Source organism: Dreissena polymorpha, chromosome 5, assembly GCF_020536995.1.
Source record: "Dreissena polymorpha isolate Duluth1 chromosome 5, UMN_Dpol_1.0, whole genome shotgun sequence".
NCBI classification, from domain to species: domain Eukaryota; kingdom Metazoa; phylum Mollusca; class Bivalvia; order Myida; family Dreissenidae; genus Dreissena; species Dreissena polymorpha.
Window position 1 is genome coordinate 13,045,284 of NC_068359.1, and position 20,406 is coordinate 13,065,689.

Consider the following 20,406-nt stretch of genomic DNA (forward strand, 5'->3'; position numbering starts at 1 on the left):
ATAAGCTTCCGTTGATCGCGCTGGACGCTTTGATTATTTTGTTCCCGATTTTGAACCAATTGTGCACATCCACGCCGGGCTAAAACCTCACCTTTCAATCAAGGCCGCTTTTGTTATTCAGATCAAACCAGTGTGTGAATAGGGCATTCGTTTTCAATAACATAGCAGAATGTCAGTTCAAAATCTCGCAAAAGCACTGAAATTGCAGTCCGCAAGACCACTATGGAAGATCTTTCAAAGGAGTTACTATCTTTATTCGCCGGAACCAATCCACCCACTGCCGGATCGGGTCCCTGACTGGAAGACAGCGGATGAGGCGGTGCAAGTTATTCAGTCAGGTAATTGCATTAATCATACATGGAAATTTTCATATTTTTTGCATCGTAAAATTTGAAAACAACAACATCATGTAGTAATTTATCAAAGCCGCAAAGAAACTTTCGCCTTTTCCAAGTCTACTCAATTATGCTGAACTTTCAAGTTGAACAGACATGAATTACGCTTGGTGCAGCTGGCAGGGCTAGCCTGTCACGGTACCCAGCTCAAGCGGATATGTAATTGTTGGTGTTAGTGGCCAGATTAGTTCACTTGGTAGAGCACTGGTATTAATAGAAGGAGGTCCCTGGTTTAAATCCTACTGGCTGCATACAGTCAAGTAACCATTACCGGATCATTACCCATAGCTGATCACTTTGATGTTCAAGACTGCATATAGCAATAAATAGTCAACATTTTTAACCAGGTTTTCCGAAGGAAAAAACTGGTTATTAGATTGGCGAATGCGGGCTGGCTGGCTGGCGGGCTGGCTGGCTGGCTGGCTGGCTAGGGGAACAAGCTAGTCCGGGCCATAACTATGTCGTTCATTGTCAGATTTTAAAATCATTTGGCACATTTGTTCACCATCATTGGACGGTGTGTCGCGCGAATAAATAATTACGTCGATATCTCCAAGGTCAAGGTCACACTTTGAGTTCAAAGGTCAAAAATGGCCATAAATGAGCTTGTCCTGGCCATAACTATGTCATTCATTGTGAGATTTTAAAATCATTTGGCACATTTGTTCACCATCATGGGTCGGTGTGTCGCACGAAAGAATCACGTCAATATCTCCAATGTCAAGGTCGCCACGACTAAAAATATATTTTTTTTTAAAAACAAACTTACAAAGGGGGTTAATTTTGTTTGTTCATTTCAAAAGTTCAGTTTGAGTTTTCTCCCTTTATCAGATTTTTTTTTCACAATGAAAACCTGGTTTTGTGACAATTTTGTCCCTTGTTAGATGATATTTTGTACACAGCATCTTCAAGGACTGTTCTTTGATTGAGTCGTAATTGGAGCTACTCTTTGTCAAGCATTTGGGTATGTTTTGCTGACATGTATATACGACTTTGTTGACTTCCGTCTCATTTCCAAATCGAGGTTGGACATTTTTCACGGCCACATGCTATAACTCTGTTGGAAAGAAAGAAGTTAACGCATTAATTTAAAGGCCATTAAGTAGTCTTTCTGCCTGCAAACGTACATTTCAGTTTTGATTCGTGTTAAAGATTTTGCAACACCTTAAATGAAATGAAGAATTAGGGCAATAACGGATCAAGCATGATATTATGCTTATTGATAGTATTTTATATTTAAATATATGCAAATCTTGTTGATTCTTTCAATAAATGATCTTAATCTTAATGTTTTATTTATGTTCCATGTTCAATATCGATGATGCTTATATCTTTTCGATCTTTTTAGAATTTTCAACAGATAATTCACACAAGAACACCATGTGTAAAGTGTGGATGCAAGATCACATATAGAAAGCAACTAATAACACAAAAAAATGAATATAATTTATAGCTGAAAATGTAACTTGGTCATGGTAAACAGCACATTTCATGTTTCGACAGTTCAAATAGCATGTTAGAATAGATGCCCCCCTGAGTGGTTTCAGTCATGTGATCCATTATGGCTACAACTGATCTGTTAATGCATGAATTCTGCGGCGAAAAAAAGATATCACAAAAAATCTTGCCTGCATTTAAAAATTAGACTATGTGCTAAATTCAGTAAGCAAAGGTAATATTTAAAAAATCAAACTGGTGTAAAAGAGGTCTCATAACTTTTATTGCTTTTCACCAGAACAACTTAATTACGCTGCTGATCTGGTAATGGTAACTTGACTGTACTTTCTTCCTCTGGTTGCAGGATATATCCAACCAATATAGCTTCAACATGGCACTCTAGCATCAAATTAATAAGGTGGCAGGCTGGTTCCTACTGACACACACTGCACTGCTGAATTTACATTGAATGATAAGTGTGCCGTGTGTACAGACTCTTACCCATAACCTCCAAAACTATTGGATGGGTGCTTTATTGTGAGCTTAAAAAGCGTACAGACTCCACAAGTCAGTCACTACATGTATGTCAAGCCTGACTATCACTATGCCAGACCTTTTCCTTATGCATATACATGTCTGTTGAACTAACCCATTCCAAAAGCAAAATTGTAAATTTGAAATCAAAATCCCCCCCCAGGGGTTTTTTTTACTAAGAAAGTGACGCCGATATTCGGCGTCTTCCCCTACCAGAATTTTTCCCCTCAAAATACAATTTCCCCACCAAAAATATCATTTTTCACCAAAATATAATATTTTCTCTTAAAGAAATGTTTATTTTTCCTTTGGGCATTCGACAATTATCCAATTTGCAGCATGTACAAGTTAACTATCTTTCTCTCTCTCTCCAGACGAACACAAAAAATCTGAGAATCCCAGTTATTCTAAATATAGCTCTTAAATAACGTTATGTAAACTGGGCAACTAATCGTAATAATCATGTGACTATTTAACTGGATACCGGTCTTGCGCGAGAAGGGTGTTTCGTCAATAAATTACCAGAAACCAGTCGAATTTTCATCCGGGCTATGTGCAAGCCAAGATATAAACGTGAAAACAGAAAAAAATGTCTCACAATTGGCGTTCTTACACAAACAAAATAAAACATTTGGAATTGGAAGATACTGAACACATCGAGGCATTTTTTTAAGAAAGAATCATCGAAAACCGTTATAACCCATCAGGATTCTGAGGTAATCAACATCGAACATTGTGAAAGTGAAAGTAGACAATCGGCAGCTGCTGCTCCTTTCCCTTCCAATACTGTAGCAGATCAAGATCGTCAACCCATTCATCATGAAATTGAAATCACAAAATTGACATCGTCCCCCGGCCCCAGTACAGAAATATAGTTGAAAACATTTCCCATAATTAGATCTACACCTGCAACTTAATTAAGGACTTTGACTTTAATACGTGTTAAATGTGTTTAAGAACAAAAAGGACGGAGACAAGCCTCTTTTGATGAGTTATAGACATTGAAATGAACAGTTTTTATTTTTTCCCCTAATATGTCTCTTTCGCACTCTTTTTTCCCCTTTCACCCAGCGTCCAGCGTCTTCCCCTTTCTCTAAAAAAAACCCCTGCCCCCCCTATTTTTTTAATTTTTTTTTGGAAATAAGTTTATTATACATGTAGCTTCTCATGATTATTATACTCAATTTTATGTAAATTATATCTATTAAATTATACAACTATAGTTTACATGACTTTGTATTTTATATGATATTAGTTTTTCCCACATCAATGGACTTTTCTTGCGAATTTTCTTGGTTTCTCAAAATGGTCTGGAAAAGGCTTGTATGTCCACAAGCCTGACTGTTGCTAATGTCAACAGTGTCAATTTGTCTCTGCTCTAGGTCAGCGGGTGTTCATTCATGGAGCAGCTGCCACCCCAGTTCACCTCATCAAGGCCATGTGCAAGCACGGCAAGTCAGCTAACATCCGTGATGTGGAACTCATGCATATCCATACAGAGGGACCCGGGCTGTATAATGAACCAGAATATGCTGGTAAGAAAAGCATTCTTTCATGGCATGTACTGTAGTTCAGCCTTTGATTAGCGTTGAGAAAATATTACTGTACACATTGGCAGTAATTGTGTAGCACAAGTATCTTAGTGCTGTCCTTATGTTATGTAGAAGCTCTACTTTGACGTGGATACCGATGTTACAATAATTCTATGAAATAATTGAAAATGTCTCATTCATAATGCCCTATGCCTTATGTAGGAGCACAAGTCTGTTAAAAAAAACAAGGTCATAACATTAAGCTTAAATGTTATAAAAAAACTTTGTGCCATAACAGGCCACATTTATGACTCGATCTATATGAAACTTAGTCATAGTGTTTATCTTTTTAATATGAAGGCAATGTACGTCCGAGTCTGGGTCTTGGGATGAAACCAAGGTCACGAGGTCAAATCTTCAATAATTGGTATACCTGGATCTTGGGTCAGCACTTTGGGGCCATCATACACTCATGTTTATTTATTTATTTTTAGGGATGTTCCGATCAAACTCGTTGTTTGTGGGCGGGAACTCTCGTAAAGCAGTCATGGAAGGCCGAGGCGACGCAATCCCCATTTTCCTTAGCGAGATTCCACGATTATTCCGCCAGAAGATCATCAACCTTGACGTAGCACTCGTGTCGGTGAGTCCGCCAGACAAGCACGGTTTCTGTTCCCTGGGAACTAGTGTGGACTGCACGAGATCAGCCATTCAGAACGCCAAATACATCATAGGTAACGTACCTATGATTATTATATAATATAACAATCTTTTGCACATGTTATCCAGCCCTAACACATTGAAGTGATGTTGAAATGGATTTATCACCTACCTAGATTCCCCTGTTTTACCACCTTTAGTATGAACCTGGCATTATCGGCAAATTCAATACATGCAGCTAATTGGATTCTTACTTACACTGTTCTGTCTGATACTGTCTCTTTGCCCCAATCTAAATTTTATTGCTTGTATCACAGTGATTGGGGTCAGTAAGAAACCAATATAAAATTTATCTTACCAAAAAACATTTTTCCTAGTGTAAATCTAATAATATGGCTTAACTTAGATATACTGAAATTTTCAATGACATATGATTTATTTTTATGACATCTTTTTTTCATGATATCATTTAATATTAATTTGGAAAGAATTACTGATTCAATTTGAACCTTACTGACTAAATATAGAGATATACATGGTCAACATGAAATCAACTGAATCAAAACAAAGTATTCTTAGCAAAGTAAGATGCATCTTGTTACAGTGGTTTTAACAATTCTTCGTGGACCATTTCATCATGTTACAGCGCAAGTCAACAGGCACTTGCCCCGCACATTTGGTGATGGTATTATCCACACCTCTCATATCGATGCTATGGTGGAATGTAATGACCCGCTACCGGAGCATGGAAAGGGGTCATTGACCGATGAGGAAGTGAAGATCGGGAAAGTGGTAGCGGAGAATCTCGTGTCTGATGGGGCTACACTCCAGATGGGTGGGTAGTGTAGATTGTTGAGACAGTATTTTGGTGTATGTTACAATATTCTTTGCAGAGTTGTAAAGCATTTCAACTTTAGTTCATTGTGGAGCTTTTCTACTTAATGTCTGATCAATGTAAAATAGCAAATGACAACAATTGGAGATTAATTTTAATAATACTCTAATTGCCTGCTTAAAATGAGCCACTGGAGAGGTATTTGTAAGCTTCAATGACTGTTCTAGTTGTTGACAGTAAATTTCAGGCCACTGCAAGTGCATAGATTTCTATTCCTTGTGGCCTGTCTATTTAAGAATTTTTTTTAACAGGTATTGGATCAATACCTGATGCTGTGTTGGCACAGCTAGGCAACCACAAAAACCTTGGCGTTCACTCGGAGATGTTCTCAGATGGAGTTGTGGACCTTTGTGAAAAGGGTGCAATAACCAACAACGATAAGGTTATCATGACGGGAAAGATCGTCAGCAGCTTTGCAGTGGGCACCAAGAAACTCTACGACTTTATGAATAACAACCCTTTTGTTGGTGAGCTTGTTCTATAGTTTATTTTCTTTTTGAATGCCAAAGGTTGTAGCTTAGATATGGAAGATGTTGAATAGGGGAATTATTCAGAAAGGAAATCACATGAAACATATGTATATTTTCTAACAAGAGATGATAATAATGACTGTTTCGTATTATTAGGAAAAACAAAATCTTGCAATATTTCCAAATAGGTTATGTACAAATTCATATTAGTAAATGGCTAGGTAAAACTAATACAAATTGGACTTTTTGCATTTTGTATAAAGGAATAAAGAAAGAAGAAAGAAATGTAAAATGTTAGGTAGAATGGTTCTACATGTTAGCATTCTAGCTTATGCGGTAGAGCACTCAACAACAAATCTGAGGGTGTGCTTCTGCGTGGATTGGTCATGAAATATTTGTATGAGGTCTTTTTTCCCTATATCTGATTCAAGTAAATCATTTGTCAATTACTAGCATAGGCATGTACACTTAGTACTAGCAAGCAGTTTATATAGTAATAATGTGATTAAGTTCACTGGTACAATTAGTGCTAGCATACTGGTACAATTAGTACTAGCAAGCAGTTTATAAAGTAAAATGTGATAAGGTTCACTGGTACTCTAAGAACTAGCAAGCAGTTTTCATAGTAAAAATGTGATTAGGTTCACTGGTACACTTAGTACTAGCAAGCAGTTTATATAGTAAAAATGTGATTAGGTTCACTGGTACACTTAGTACTAGCAAACAGTTTATATAGTAAAATGTGATTAGGTTCACAGGTGCACTTAGTACTAGCAAACAGTTTATATAGTAAAAATGTGATTAGGTACACTGGTACACTTAGTACTAGCAAACAGCTTATAAAGTAAAAATTTGATTTGGTTCACTGGTAAACTTAGTACTAGCAAACAGTTTATATAGTAAAACACTGGTACACTTTGTACTAGCAAACAGTTTATATAGTAAATATGTGATTAGGTTCACTGGTACACTTTGTACTAGCAAACAGTTTATATAGTAAAAATGTGATAAGGTTAACTGTTACACTTAGTGCTAGCAAACAGTTTATATAGTAAAAATGTGATTATGTTAACTGGTACACTAAGTACTAGCAGACAGTTTATATATTGAAATTGTGATTAGGTTAACAGGTACACTTAATGCTAGCAAACAGTTTATATAGACAATCCCAGAAATCGATAACACCCTGATTACCGCCCCTGAATACTTGCATGCGCCACCTTGACGGAACTGAAGAACAATGCAGGGACCTATATGCTTGTATAGGTCCCTGTACAAAAAAAACGAAGGGACGCGATTTTATTAAATATATTTGAAGATTTATATGGTTTCTGTTATCGATAGTATACAAAAATTATATAACAGTTCGTATTTTTAAAAGTAATATTTTTATCAGGTCCATCTGAATTGTTGAAGAGACATAAAACCAGAGACATAGTTCTACGTCTCTGATAAAACTCAGCATGAATTAGGCCTTTATTGTCATTTGACATGTTATTAGAAGGTGAAGCATGGTATCTTATCTTAATAACAGCATCTACACATGTGGAGATATATGGTGTCACAGACATACCAATTAACACTTTTAATCCACCATTGGGACATCGTCTCCCACTGAGGGAATGCTTTCGTTCCTCAATCGCAGATGGTGTTTTTTTTTACCATAAATTAGTTTAATTTATTTAATTAATTAAATTGACAATCCGTAATTACCGAAGAAGAACATCACTGATTGCGTTCGTGCTTTAATAGTTTATTTTAAATCTTAACTGTATAGTGAAAATTTAATAAAGAAATTAATACGTTGACGGAATGTAGGGAACATTATTGGGACTATTTAAGTTTACGTATGTGTCATGTTGAGCATTTTTATCCTAAATTTAGATTTTATTAAGAAAATAAAGAAAAGCAAACAAACAATTAAGTAAATATTGACAACAAGAAAAACACAGTTTGTTCAGGCTACAGACTTTGATTGTAACATTAGAATGGTATTTGAATGATAAAATAAAAATAAAGTTATAAGCAAAATCAGATATTCACTTTTCAATTAAAAATCCTGCAATGTTCTGACATCTTACACATTTAGGCTAATGAATATCCCCTGGACTAGTTCTTTTAAAATCACAAAATTCTTATCCGGCTATAGGTTTTTGTTTGAAAGCGATTTTTAAATAAAATATATTAATAAAAAACAACAAAGTTTTAGACTAAACCAAATACTTTTTAATAAGAAAAGTTTGCCTCTACAAGAAATCTTACAGAGTTTCCCTTAACAATATTTCCGAACCAAATTTAGTTAAAGCGCAAACTTTATTTCAGCTAGAGCTTTTACATTACCTTAAAAATTATTCTTGAATAAGAAATATTAATAAATAAATAATAAATCTTTAGAAAAACAAAGATATGTACCATTCAATAAAAAAAGTATGTCTCTTAGGTTCACTGGTACGCTTAGTACACTCATCAAACAGTTTATATAGTAAAATTGTGATTAGATTCACTGGTACACTTAGTACTAGCAAAAAGTTTATACAGTAAAATTGTGATAAGGTTCACTGGTACACTTAGTACTAGCAGTTTATACATCTGTAGTAACCATGTGATAAGGTTAATTATTCCCTAATATGACTGACATGCTGAAGAATACAACATAGGAACCAAATAGACTATCAATCAACAAAAGCAATTATTTCCTGTCCAGCAACCTATCCAACTAGCAAAGATCAAGTTTGTATTTCCATTCCACAGAGATGTGCGATGTTGCATTTACCAACAACACAGCAGTTATTTGCCAGAACCCCAAGGTGACTGCTATCAACTCGTGTATAGAGGTGGACCTCACAGGACAGATATGCTCTGACTCTATCGGGACACGTATATACTCAGGTGACCAATTTTTCAACTTCAACTAGTTTTTGTCTTTATACATGTAATGGAAAGGGTTTACTCATTCAAAACTTTATTGTATAGTGTTTTGGAAAAAGGGGCTTAATGCATGTGCATAAATTTCATCCATTACTAGCCTGTGAAGTCCACACAGGCTAATTGGGGACGACACTTTCCACCTATAGGCTTGTTTTTCATTTTTAATGAGACTTCCTTTAAAATTCCATAATAGTCGAAGGTGTTGTTGCTGATAAGCCTGTACAGTGTGCGCAGGCTAATAAGTGAAGACACTTTTTGCCTAGTCCAGATTTTTGCTTAAAATTGATTTTCTTAAATGAAAAATTTCATAAAAGCTGAAGGTATTATCCCTGATAAGATGGTGCTGGCTTCACAGGCTTATTTTGGACATTCAGAATAATAGGTTAGTGTTGATTATAGATCAGGTTTATCATGCGAGGCTTAGAAAACAAATGATAAACCTGATCTATAATCAACACTAATCTATTATTCTATTTATCCCACTTTTTATTTTGTAAACCTTTTTGTTTAAACAAAATTAGTTTGACTGGATAATGTTGCTGGATTTATGACGTCATTTCGTCGAAATATCGACGTCATTTCCTGCCGTTGATTATAGATGATATTTAAGCAACGGGGCTTTAATCAACTGAATTTGCTGTAAAAGTGGGATAAAACTCTTTACGCACATGCATTAAGTGTGGCTCATTTATTTGTGGCCCTGTTGACAGCAAACAATTTCAAAAGTTCCTGGGCTTTTTTTCTTGATTTGGGAAAAAGGCATTGCACTCAATTTTAGATGATAACTTATAGGCAAAAGGTAAAGTGGAAGAAACATGTCTTTGATTTACCTAAAATCTGGTGAATATTGAATCAATTTTAAAAATTGGTTTGCTGGAGGGCCTAATATTTCCCCCTGCTTGGCAAGAACCAATAACCGAATTAAATAATAATATAAAGCTATCAGATGTTAATATGCTGTTTCATGAAATGATATTTAACATGTTTCAAGCTACCGGTATGTGTTTCATCTTTCTATTTCATTAACGCCCCGGATGTTATGATTTTAAGTGGAATATTGCATGAGGCCAAGCATGAGACCAATAAATTATGTTATATTTGCCAAAATGAGGCCCAATAACCGAAGACAATTATTTCATATGACATGGCCAAAAAAGATAAATCATCCTTCCTAATGTTTTATTTATATTTTTATCATGTGCAAATCTTTAGCCATTTGTAACTTAAATAATCAGAAAGAGATGCGACAATTTTGCACGGAATTTCAACGGATAATATCACATATTAGAACAGTTGACTTAAGAATTAATATCTAAATTGAAAATTATTGATAATTAATAATGAGCAGCAGTTATGAGTCATTGGTTTTAATTTTTACAAAGATTTAATAACCAATATATCAGGCCTCATTCATGTCAAATTTCTGCACTTTCAGAACTCCCTAACCAAGGCTGACATAACATATGTTAACAAAATTTATTAAGTGCTGTATTTTTAGCTCGGCTGTTTTCTGAGAAAACCCGATGTATTGTCATAGCCAGCTCGTAGTGTCGTCCGCCGTCCGCAAACCTTCACATTTTGTCAAGGTTTTGAACATTGGCTCTAAAATCGAAGTGCTTCAACCTTTTACTTTGATCTTCATAAGTAGATGCACCTTGATGAGTTCTACACGCCACACCCATTTTGCGGTCACTAGGTCAAAGGTCAAGGTCACTGACCTGTAAAAAAAAATAATTCTGACAAGCTATAATTTATTAAAAACTGCACCTGCAGCCGAGCGTGGCACCCGTTATGCGGTGCTCTTGTTATAAATACTAATTAGAAACTATTCGAAATTACAGTACTCACAGAAATTTATTTCTGCGATGAATTGTATTCTCATTTTACAAGATTATTTAATTATACTGGTTCTTTGGTTATTGGTCCTATTGGTCTTCAATTCGTTAAGAAGTAAAGAAAGCTCAAAGAAAGCTCAGCATTCAAAAATTTATATTTATACAGCAATGAAACAAAAAGTTATGTTAACTGTGCGAATATGAAATTTGTGCTTAATGACCTTGGCTTTTAGGATTTGGAGGGCAGATAGATTTCATACAAGGTGCTGCACTAGGGCTTGATGGAAAAGGAAAACCCATCATTGCCATGCCATCTGCCACAAAAAGGGGGGAGTCTAAAATTCAGGTCACTCTGAAGCCAGGTGAGTATTTGATTCTCCAAAACAGGCATATTAGCCGCGCTCTGCGAAAATGGCGCCTAACGCATGTGCGTAAAGGCCCACTTGCGGCCTATGCTTGATTTTTTGGTTAAGAAGAGACATCCTTTAAACAAAAAATAACTTTAAAGCAGAAAATGATGTCCCTGATTAGCCTGTGCTGACTCCACAGGCTAATCTTGGAATACACTTTACGCACATATATTAAGCCCAGTGTTCCCAGAGCAAGGTGAATATGTTTGCGCATTGTTTTCATCGTTGGTTGGGCATGTTTTCTAGGTTTTGGAGGCCAAATAGATTTTATTCGAGGGGCGGCCCTTGGCCTGGACGGTTTGGGTAAGCCAATCATTGCCATGCCCTCTACAACCAGTCGCGGGGAAACAAAAATAGTGTCCACACTTAAGTTAGGTGAGATTGTACAGGATTGTTAAAAGGAATTCATGTATGTTTCTGGCCTTTTGCTTTGCTGCTCTGGCTTTGCTATTTTGGCTTTTTATGCCCCCGGTAGGGTGGCATATAGCAGTTGAACTGTCCGTCAGTCAGTCTGTCTGTCCGTCGGAAAAAAACTTTAACATTGGCCATAACTTTTCAATATTCAAGATAGCAACTTGATATTTGGCATGCATGTGCATCTCATGAAGCTGCACATTATGAGTGGTAGAAGTTCAGGGTCAAGGTCATCCTTCAAGGTCAAAGGTCATAAAAATAATGATTTTTTTTCAAAGCGGGGGCATTGTGTTTCTGACGAACACATATCTTGTTTAACTTAACATGTAAACATGGATTTTAAAATAACTGTGCACAAATTTAAACTATCATATAAAATATTTTACATCTATTACATCTCCCTACCAAAAAGATCAAGGTCATTATTTGGATCAAAGGTCATATTTGTAAACACAAGTGGAATGTAGGCGCATATTTGTTGTATTGACACATGTCTTGTATATGTATGCTTCTGCATTCATATGTGTGTTTTCATACCTTCTGTAATTTGCTCCTGGCTTTGCTTGAATTTTACCTATACAATTATTTGGGCAGTGTTCTGTGAAAAGGGGGTTTAATATATGCGAGTAAAGTGTCGTCCCAGATTAGCTTGTGCAGTTTGTACAGGCTAATCAGGGATGACACTTTCCACATTTATGGTATTTTTCATTTACAGAAAGTCTCTTCTTTGCAAAAATCCAGTTTAGGCGGAAAGTGTTGTCCCTGATAAGCCTGTGCAGACTGCACAGGCTAATCTGGGAGGACACTTTACTCACATTCATTAAACCCCCTTTTCACAGAGCCAGGCTCATACGATAACCATGAAATTCACGATTCAAATTCTGAAAACAGCTACAGAGCATGTGTACATTATACTTGAACCAAAAAGAAACTTGCATAAATTTGAATGTAGATATTTGTAAGCATTTGACTAAGTTTGATTGAATTTGTGTGGTTTCTTACAGAGTGATACTGAGATTAACTTTATGGTATTTACGGTAGCTTACTTTAACTCCTTTGCTACAACTATATTTATTGATGTGTGTGCATCTCTTTCATAGCTGTGTAAGTTTGATGTGCCTTTTGGGAAAGTTTCTTGCTAGATTGAGTAATGCTGTCAGGGTACATATATGTACAGATGTAGTTAACTCTGCTTTCAATATGCACTAGGGCTGCATTGCAAATGCATATACAAAAATATATTGTTTACTCTGAAAATTATCATTTGCACATTCTATTACCTTTTTTAAAATCTATATAATGCCTGTATTAACTACCTATTTAATCTTACTTCTAAGAATGTGTTATATATTAATGCTCTGATAAATCTTTGATGAAGCTTTGACATCGATCTATTGGTTACAGCTCAGACTTTTCTTTGATTTAAAATAAGATCTGCTAAGATAAGATCTATAGATGAAACTTCCTCAAGATTCTTCTGATTAACCCTTTACCACTTAGAAACGTATTTTGATGCATTTGTAGTCCAATAGAAAGTTAAATTTAATTACATACATTTCTTAATAAATTAAAGTTTTAAAAGCTTTACATCCCTTAGATAATGATGAGCAGCAAACAGCATAAAACCTGAACAGACTGTGAGTTACTCGCAGCCATTTTCACTTTGCCTCTGAGTGGGAAAGGGTTAAGGCTGCAACCCAGGCTTTAGTGATTTAGGCACCTGAATATTTTATATTGATTTAGCTTCAGATTTAAATTGATTTAACCAAAAATCGGACTTGTAGGGATTTTAAGTATTTTTTTTACAAATGGGGCATATAGGTATGAATAACAAAAATTACATAAATGCCCTAACATTTGTAATACTCAGTATATCGGGCTCTGCACAAATAAAAAACAGCTCTGCAACCATCAGTGTTATTTTATTCTAAGCATCAACTGATATGTAAGGAAGGGAAGTAACCAGTTATTCTATATATATATATTATGTCACGAGGTAATTATATAAATCCTATGATACTGTTTTCCTCTAAGCATTTCAGTGCGATTACTAGATTGTGCTTAAGATTGTTATACAAAATGTAAGTCATTAAGCCTGGGATGACTTAATTTTGTTATAAGTCATTGACCTGGGATGACTTAATATTGTTATAAGTCATTGACCTGGGATGACTTAATTTTGTTATAAGTCATTGACCTGGGATGACTTAATATTGTTATAAGTCATTGACCTGGGATGACTTAATATTGTTATAAGTCATTGACCTGGGATGACTTAAGATTGTTATAAGTCATTAACCTTGGATGACTTAATATTGTTATAAGTCATTGACATGAGATAACTTAAGATTGTTATAAGTCATTGACCTTGGATGACTTAAGATTGTTATAAGTCATTGACCTGGGATGACTTAAAATTTTGTTATAAGTCATTGACCTGGGATGACTTAAGATTGTTATAAGTCATTGACCTTGGATAACTTGTACAGAATAATAGGTTGATGACGTGGATGGAGAATGGTTATCTGGCAAGTCGGAGTAATTTATCAGGTGAGCCGAAGGCGAACCCGATAAGATCCTCCGACGAGCCAGATAACCATTCTCCATCCATGTCACAAACCTATTATTCTATTTATCCTGTCACATTTACAACATTTGTTGAAATGTTTCTAAAATATCTAGTTTTCGAGTATTTTGTGTTTAAATATTTAATACGCGAAACATCACGCGCGAACAAAAACATGGTGACGTCACGTCATTCAAAGCGCTTAGGCTAGCTTCCATGTTGTTAAACAACACAGAAATTGAGTTACTCGTTTTTTATTCAATACACAAAGACGAAATTATGCTGTTTAAATAATAATGTTTAAACAAACAGTACTCTACATGTATTTGATATTTTATTAATATAAAAAAAAGTATATTTTATTAATAGAAAATAGTAAAGGCATGCGCATGTGCGGAGAGCAACTGACGGATATTCGAGGTCACGTGGTAAACTAGCCTAATATCTTTTGGGATATTAGGTTACCTGGTTATCAGGCTGATTTAAAGGCATGTGACAGGATAAAGATTGTTATAAGTTATTGACCTGGGATGACTTCAGATTGTAATAAGTCATTGATCTGGGATGACTTAAGATTGTTATAAGTCATTGACCCGGGATGACTTAAGATTGTTATAAGTTATTGACCTGATTTTTAAAAGCTGTTTAGAATCAGTTAATATTGCTGAAAGTATTGATATTGTTTTTTTTTTATTTGCGAACATATTGGAGTTGAAATATACAATCAAAATTTTATAAAAGATTTCCCTGGATCATAGTGCGTACCTGATAAAATAATATTGTGACTAATATTTCTTAGTTAATTGCTCATATGTTTTTATGAGTTTTGTACACACCTATTACGCGCAGTTAAATTTACCAGAAATTTCAGTTTAAAAAGTTGGTGCGCTTTATAATACATTGATTCAACACCCTACTGAGTGCAAAATTGTAAAAAATTCATTTTGCTATCGTTAATATCCACTTTTGGCATGAACAAATTGGGTGTGCGTTATACATGATTGCGCACAATGCATGGCATGGATCAGTTGATTTTGTTCAAGGATCTGTTGGTGTAAGTAAATATTGCTGAAATTATTGCAATGGAATCATTTTGATAAAAAATGCATTGGCTTGAAAAAAAGAGGATCTGTCTATGGAGCTTTTTGTATACCTGATCAAAAATTATTAATGTGACAAACATTTCTAAGTAAATGGCTGAAGAGTTTTGTTTTGTTTTAAATCTGCAGGATTTTTGTGATGAGTTGTTTTCTTTTATCAAGGATCTGGTGTTGTGACCACACGGGCCCATGTTCACTACGTGGTCACGGAGTACGGCATAGCTTACCTGTTTGGGAAGAGTCTGCGGGAGCGAGCGTATGAACTCATACAGATTGCTCATCCGGATCACCGGGAATCACTGGAAAAACAAGCCTTTGAACGACTCAAGTGTATGCCCACCAAATTTAAATGAAGGCCCTATTCTGATCTTAAACATTATAGCATTACATGTATTAACATAGGTGTAGATGAAAAATGTTGTACATGTAGTAGTGTTTTATATGCAAACAGATGATTTTTCGATACAAGATTATGTGAACGACTCAAGTGTATGCCCACACCGTTTAAATGAAGGCCATATTTTGATATTATATGAATCTTTGTTATTTGTTCTGTGTGTGATTTTTATGCCGCCCTTCGAAGAAGAGGGGGTATATTGCTTTGCTCATGTCAGTCGGTCTGTCGGTCGGTCTGTCGGTCCGTCCACCAGGTGGTTGTCAGACGATAACTCAAGAACGCTTGGGCCTAGGATCATGAAACTTCATAGGTACATTCATCATGACTCGCAGATGACCCCTATTGATTTTGAGGTCACTAGGTCAAAGGTCAAGGTCACGGTGACCCGAAATAGTAAAATGGTTTTTGAATGATAACTCAAGAACGGATATGCCTAGGATCCTGAAACTTCATGGGTAGATTGATCATGACTCGCAGATGACCCCTATTGATTTTGAGGTCACTAGGTCAAAGGTCAAGGTCACGGTGACCCGAAATAATAAAATGGTTTTCGGATGATAACTCAAGAACGCATATGCCTAGTTAAAGAAATGTTTGTTACTGTATACTTTCTCTTATAAGACGCCCTCGCTTATAAGACGCACCACGACTTGGGACTTTATAATGGGTTGATTTAAGACTGACCAGTGTATAAGACGCAGTCAAATTTTGCCGTTTTCATCAGCCGAAAAAAGGGAGAAGTTTGAAAAAAATCATCAATTTTTCTTCAAGAATTTTATATTTTGTAAAGGATAAATATAGCAAGTAATTTTGAAATAAGAAAAAAGATCGAAAATATACGAATTATGATGTTCTCTCTGAATAAGATTATATTAGAAATTGCACGTTCACTAGTGGGAAGATGTAATTCAGCACATACACAAATGTGCTGGAATTTCAATCAGAACTTGCTGTACACTTTGATCACATGACATACCTGGGTTGAAATAGTTAATTGGAAAACATTATTATTGAGATAATGACATCAATGCAAGCAGTGTCTGTCTTTTGATTGGTTGTTTTGAACACACTCTACTTGGAAGCTGAAGTTAACATTTCAATTTTGGGATATATATTATGGATGTGTTTCAGTGATGAACATTTGACCGAACCAATCATAACGTGGGTTATATCCTCATCCAGTCTTAATCAATATGATAAATAATTTTGATTATTATGTTCTTCCTTCAAATTATGTTACAATCATGATTGAAGCGGTACCATTTTAAATATCAAACAAATGGTTTAATATTTTAGTGTGAAGATATGCATGCATATTTAAAATTATATGTGGTGATATCTTGGCTTAAAATTCTTATACATAAAATACGAACTATTATCAGTAACATGTATATAGTCAGGTGTTTTATACCTTGCTGAGTCACATAATGAGCAATAAGTGATATTACCTTTAATGTAAACTACATGTCCCTGCTGATCTATGACTTGTCGTTAAGGGTATGCTGTTTAGTAGTATTGATTTATTATTGTTGTTCTTGACAAAGTGTAAACCTGTGCTAAACATTTCGTTTACTTGGTTTTAAATTATTGGTTTGGTGCATGGAATTGTACTTTGGGAACTGTTTGACAAGCTTTTTGACACAATGTTGCCCATGAAATGCCAAATTAGTTTGGACCAATAATCTCAATTCGTTATACAATTATGTTTGTTAAAAGTAATGCATACCACGCTTATGTCTTTATATAATATTTAATTACTTGACACTTATTTACTCTCCATTAAGGGCAGGTATGAATATATTCAGATCAGAGACATATGTTATCTACATCTCTGTTCAGACTTAGCTGTCAGTTCTCGTTAATTTCATAATCCTTGATGGATTTTAACACAACTTGTTTCATGTATTTAGGTCATGCATACGATGTGCAGAACAAATATTTATCACACAAACTCAAGGTCAAGGTTAGACTAAAAGGTTGTAGGACCACATGTTGTTCTTTAACACCTGTGATTTACAAGGATTTACATTAAACTCGTTAATCACATCACATAGATTCACTGATAATTTCAGGTATCCGTTGAAGCTTTTTGTTTCCTTTTTGATTCCCTATTTATAAATCTACCCAGAGTTTATTAATCTTTCCCTGTGACGGTTGGTCTTCATTATAAACAATATTTTACAACCATGCAGTGCAAAATAGTCATATGTTGCGCACATCATTTTACGTAATTGTAATTATCAATTTTGAGCTGTGCTTGATACGTACATGTATGGTGCCTTGTGTAATATAAATTGTTGTGGTGTACACGTTAAGGTACCGGGTAGGTGTTTTTTGTATATGTTGTCACGGGTTATGTAAGATCTGACACGAGTTTATTTTTAACCATAATAAACATTTTTAAATTTTTATTAAACGAGTTCAAGAATTGTGTAAGTAAGCGAGTAGTAGTCCTATTGATTAGACAATATAGTTGTTATACAATAAAATAACTTTGGCATTGTACAAGAATATGATGGCTTTAAAGAATGTCGATACTTAACTGAAGAAGTGTATCTATCGGAAATGATGTACCAGGTAGTATCTTTTGAATTGGATATTCATATTATAATGTTCTGATATTAATCCATTTATGCCTAGTGGACTCTCCCATCCTTCTAAATTGGATCAATTTATTTCCAAAATTAGGGATGTCTAGTATATTTAATAATTTATTTCTATATTTAGGATATTTCTTACAGAAATTCCTTTCAGCAAACAGCGCAGACCCTGATGAGACGCCGCATCTTTGTGTTTGCAAAGTCCTTTTTTCTAGACGCTAGGCATAAATGGGTCAACATGAGCATGATTCAGTTTTGCCACCAAATGTTTAGAGTTAAAAAGCGTTATTAAATTGTTCAGATGGAAACAAATATTTTCTATGTATCTAGTTCCCTTTTAGCGCACATTAGTGACATAGAGAACTGTGTATGTTGCTTGTTATCAAAAACGTTTTCCTTAATCTAGCAGAAATCGTACCTATAATATATACCATCAAAAAAATTCAACAGTTTATAGAAGGATGTTAACATGGTCCTTGTTATATAATGTGTCGATTTAATAAGTTTATGATTGGCTGTACAATAATTTAATTTTTTTGAATACAATCAATGTTTTGTATTCAGTATACAATGTTTTGCTTTTGAATGCTAAATTAACTTTTTTCTGGAAGTGACTTTGCTTTACTTGTGTCTTATTATTATGTATCATGGACTGTAAATTCAGAAGCAATTTCCCCAAAGATCTATAACTACACAAAGATTGGAAACATCCATTCGGACCAATAGAAAGTATCGGAAATTCTTGCCGCGAATACGAGATCTGCATCACGTGACATCAGTGGGGTAGTCGCTGATCTCCCTCTGTTATCTGGCGATATCATGCACAATCGCAGCTTGATTCCAATCAACAAAATTTCATGACTTTGCAAAACAGAATTAAAAACAGAAAATACATAAGAAAATATACAATTTACCAACAATAAAAAACTAAATATTTCTTTTTTCGGACAGTTTTCTGGTGGCAATCAATTCAAAATTATAACTTTTTCAAGTTAATAAATGAAATAAGCGAGCTAACAAGTATTTCCTAAAATAAAACTCGCTTTTACTTGTATAAATTACCTCCCCTAAGCATATCGGAATGTTTGTGGGTTCGCATATTGATATATATATATTGATTATATATATATATATATATATATATATATATATATATATATATATATATATATATATATATATATATATATATGAACGTGTTTCCCGCAAAGCGTTGTTACGAACCTCGATGCCGTGCCACTCGTTCTTAAATGATTAATTAATACAATGATTAGAGTGCAAACTATCAATAATCATCTCGACTTAATATAACCCCAGAAAATATGGCGTCATATTGTATATAGGCCATTAACAACAGTTAATAAATAGATAAATTATTATGTTCATAAACCAATCAATCAGTATCTTGTCGGCCTGCTTCGGACCATGGACTAAAATCACCCATGGTGGCCCTTGAGCAGGACACGGATGGCGGGCCGTATATGACGTCACGAGCGTCTTAGGACAAATTGAGTCATGTTCTGAGAAAACTGGGCATAATGCATGTGCTTAAAGTGTCGTCCCCATTTAGCCTGGCACTCCGCACAGGCTAATCAGGGACGACACTTTCCGCTTTTATGACATTTTTAGGTTAAATGAAGTCTCTTATTTAGTAAAAATCCAATTTAGGCGGAAATGTCGTCCCTGATAAGCCTGTGCGGACTGCACAGGCTAATCTGGGACGACGCACGTGCATTATGCCCAGTTTTCACAGAACACGACTCAATTTGTCGGGGGTCCTGCGTGGGCTGCGCTTGTCTGTATCCTACCGGCCTGGTCCGGGCCATGGCCTTCAGTCACCTATGGCTACCCCTGAGCAGCGCTCAGATGACTGGCCGTATTTGACGAGCGGCTGTGCCCTGTTCAGGCGCCATGGACGCGAGCTTGTCAAGATACAGAATAAAGCACAGTACAACAACAACAAACCATATGTTAACGACGGAAGGGTACGCTTTCCCCAATACGTATGTCATTCGGCCTTTTCGACCACTACACGGCGGTTAATCACGGAGCCACCTCTTTCTGAAAATACATTCATAAATGAGCCAATGCTACTTCCGAGGTGGCGTTAAGGACCGGACGTTTTGAAATTTCTAGTATAATTCTGAAGGATGAATAGATTTTATATGGGTTTTTTTTTCAACATATATTTGTTTTTCGCATTTTTTTAATCGGACACTATAGTGCGATTTAA

At 35.3% G+C, this 20,406-nt stretch overlaps 1 protein-coding gene across 3 annotated transcripts; it reads left to right on the forward strand.

Moving 5' to 3' along the window:
- Positions 1 to 67: 67 nt before the first annotated feature.
- On the forward strand, positions 68 to 18,787 carry LOC127880996 (4-hydroxybutyrate coenzyme A transferase-like). Of its 3 annotated transcripts, XR_008049854.1 has the most exons (9): positions 70 to 338; positions 3,749 to 3,901; positions 4,393 to 4,632; positions 5,205 to 5,393; positions 5,705 to 5,920; positions 8,675 to 8,812; positions 11,343 to 11,471; positions 15,339 to 15,926; positions 16,072 to 18,787. XR_008049854.1 is itself a non-coding variant. In XM_052428554.1 (8 exons), exons 1-8 carry the CDS (start codon positions 170 to 172, stop codon positions 15,527 to 15,529), a joined length of 1,425 nt encoding a protein of 474 aa, XP_052284514.1. In that variant the 5' UTR covers positions 68 to 169; the 3' UTR covers positions 15,530 to 18,787. The 3 variants fall into 3 exon arrangements, 2 of the variants coding, with proteins under 2 accessions (XP_052284514.1, XP_052284515.1); XM_052428554.1 differs by lacking the exon at positions 11,343 to 11,471 and adding an exon at positions 10,920 to 11,048 and having other exon boundaries at positions 68 to 338; positions 15,339 to 18,787; XM_052428555.1 differs by having other exon boundaries at positions 15,339 to 18,787.
- The last annotated feature ends 1,619 nt before the right edge of the window (positions 18,788 to 20,406 follow it).

Coding starts and splice junctions, on each gene's coding strand:
- LOC127880996 (XM_052428554.1), top strand. CDS start 170: ATGTCAGTTCAAAATCTCGCAAAAGCACTGAAATTGCAGTCCGCAAGA. Junction 8,813..10,919: donor CGGGACACGTATATACTCAG/GTGACCAATTTT, acceptor CTTGGCTTTTAG/GATTTGGAGGGCAGATAGAT. Junction 11,049..15,338: donor TCAGGTCACTCTGAAGCCAG/GTGAGTATTTGA, acceptor TCTTTTATCAAG/GATCTGGTGTTGTGACCACA.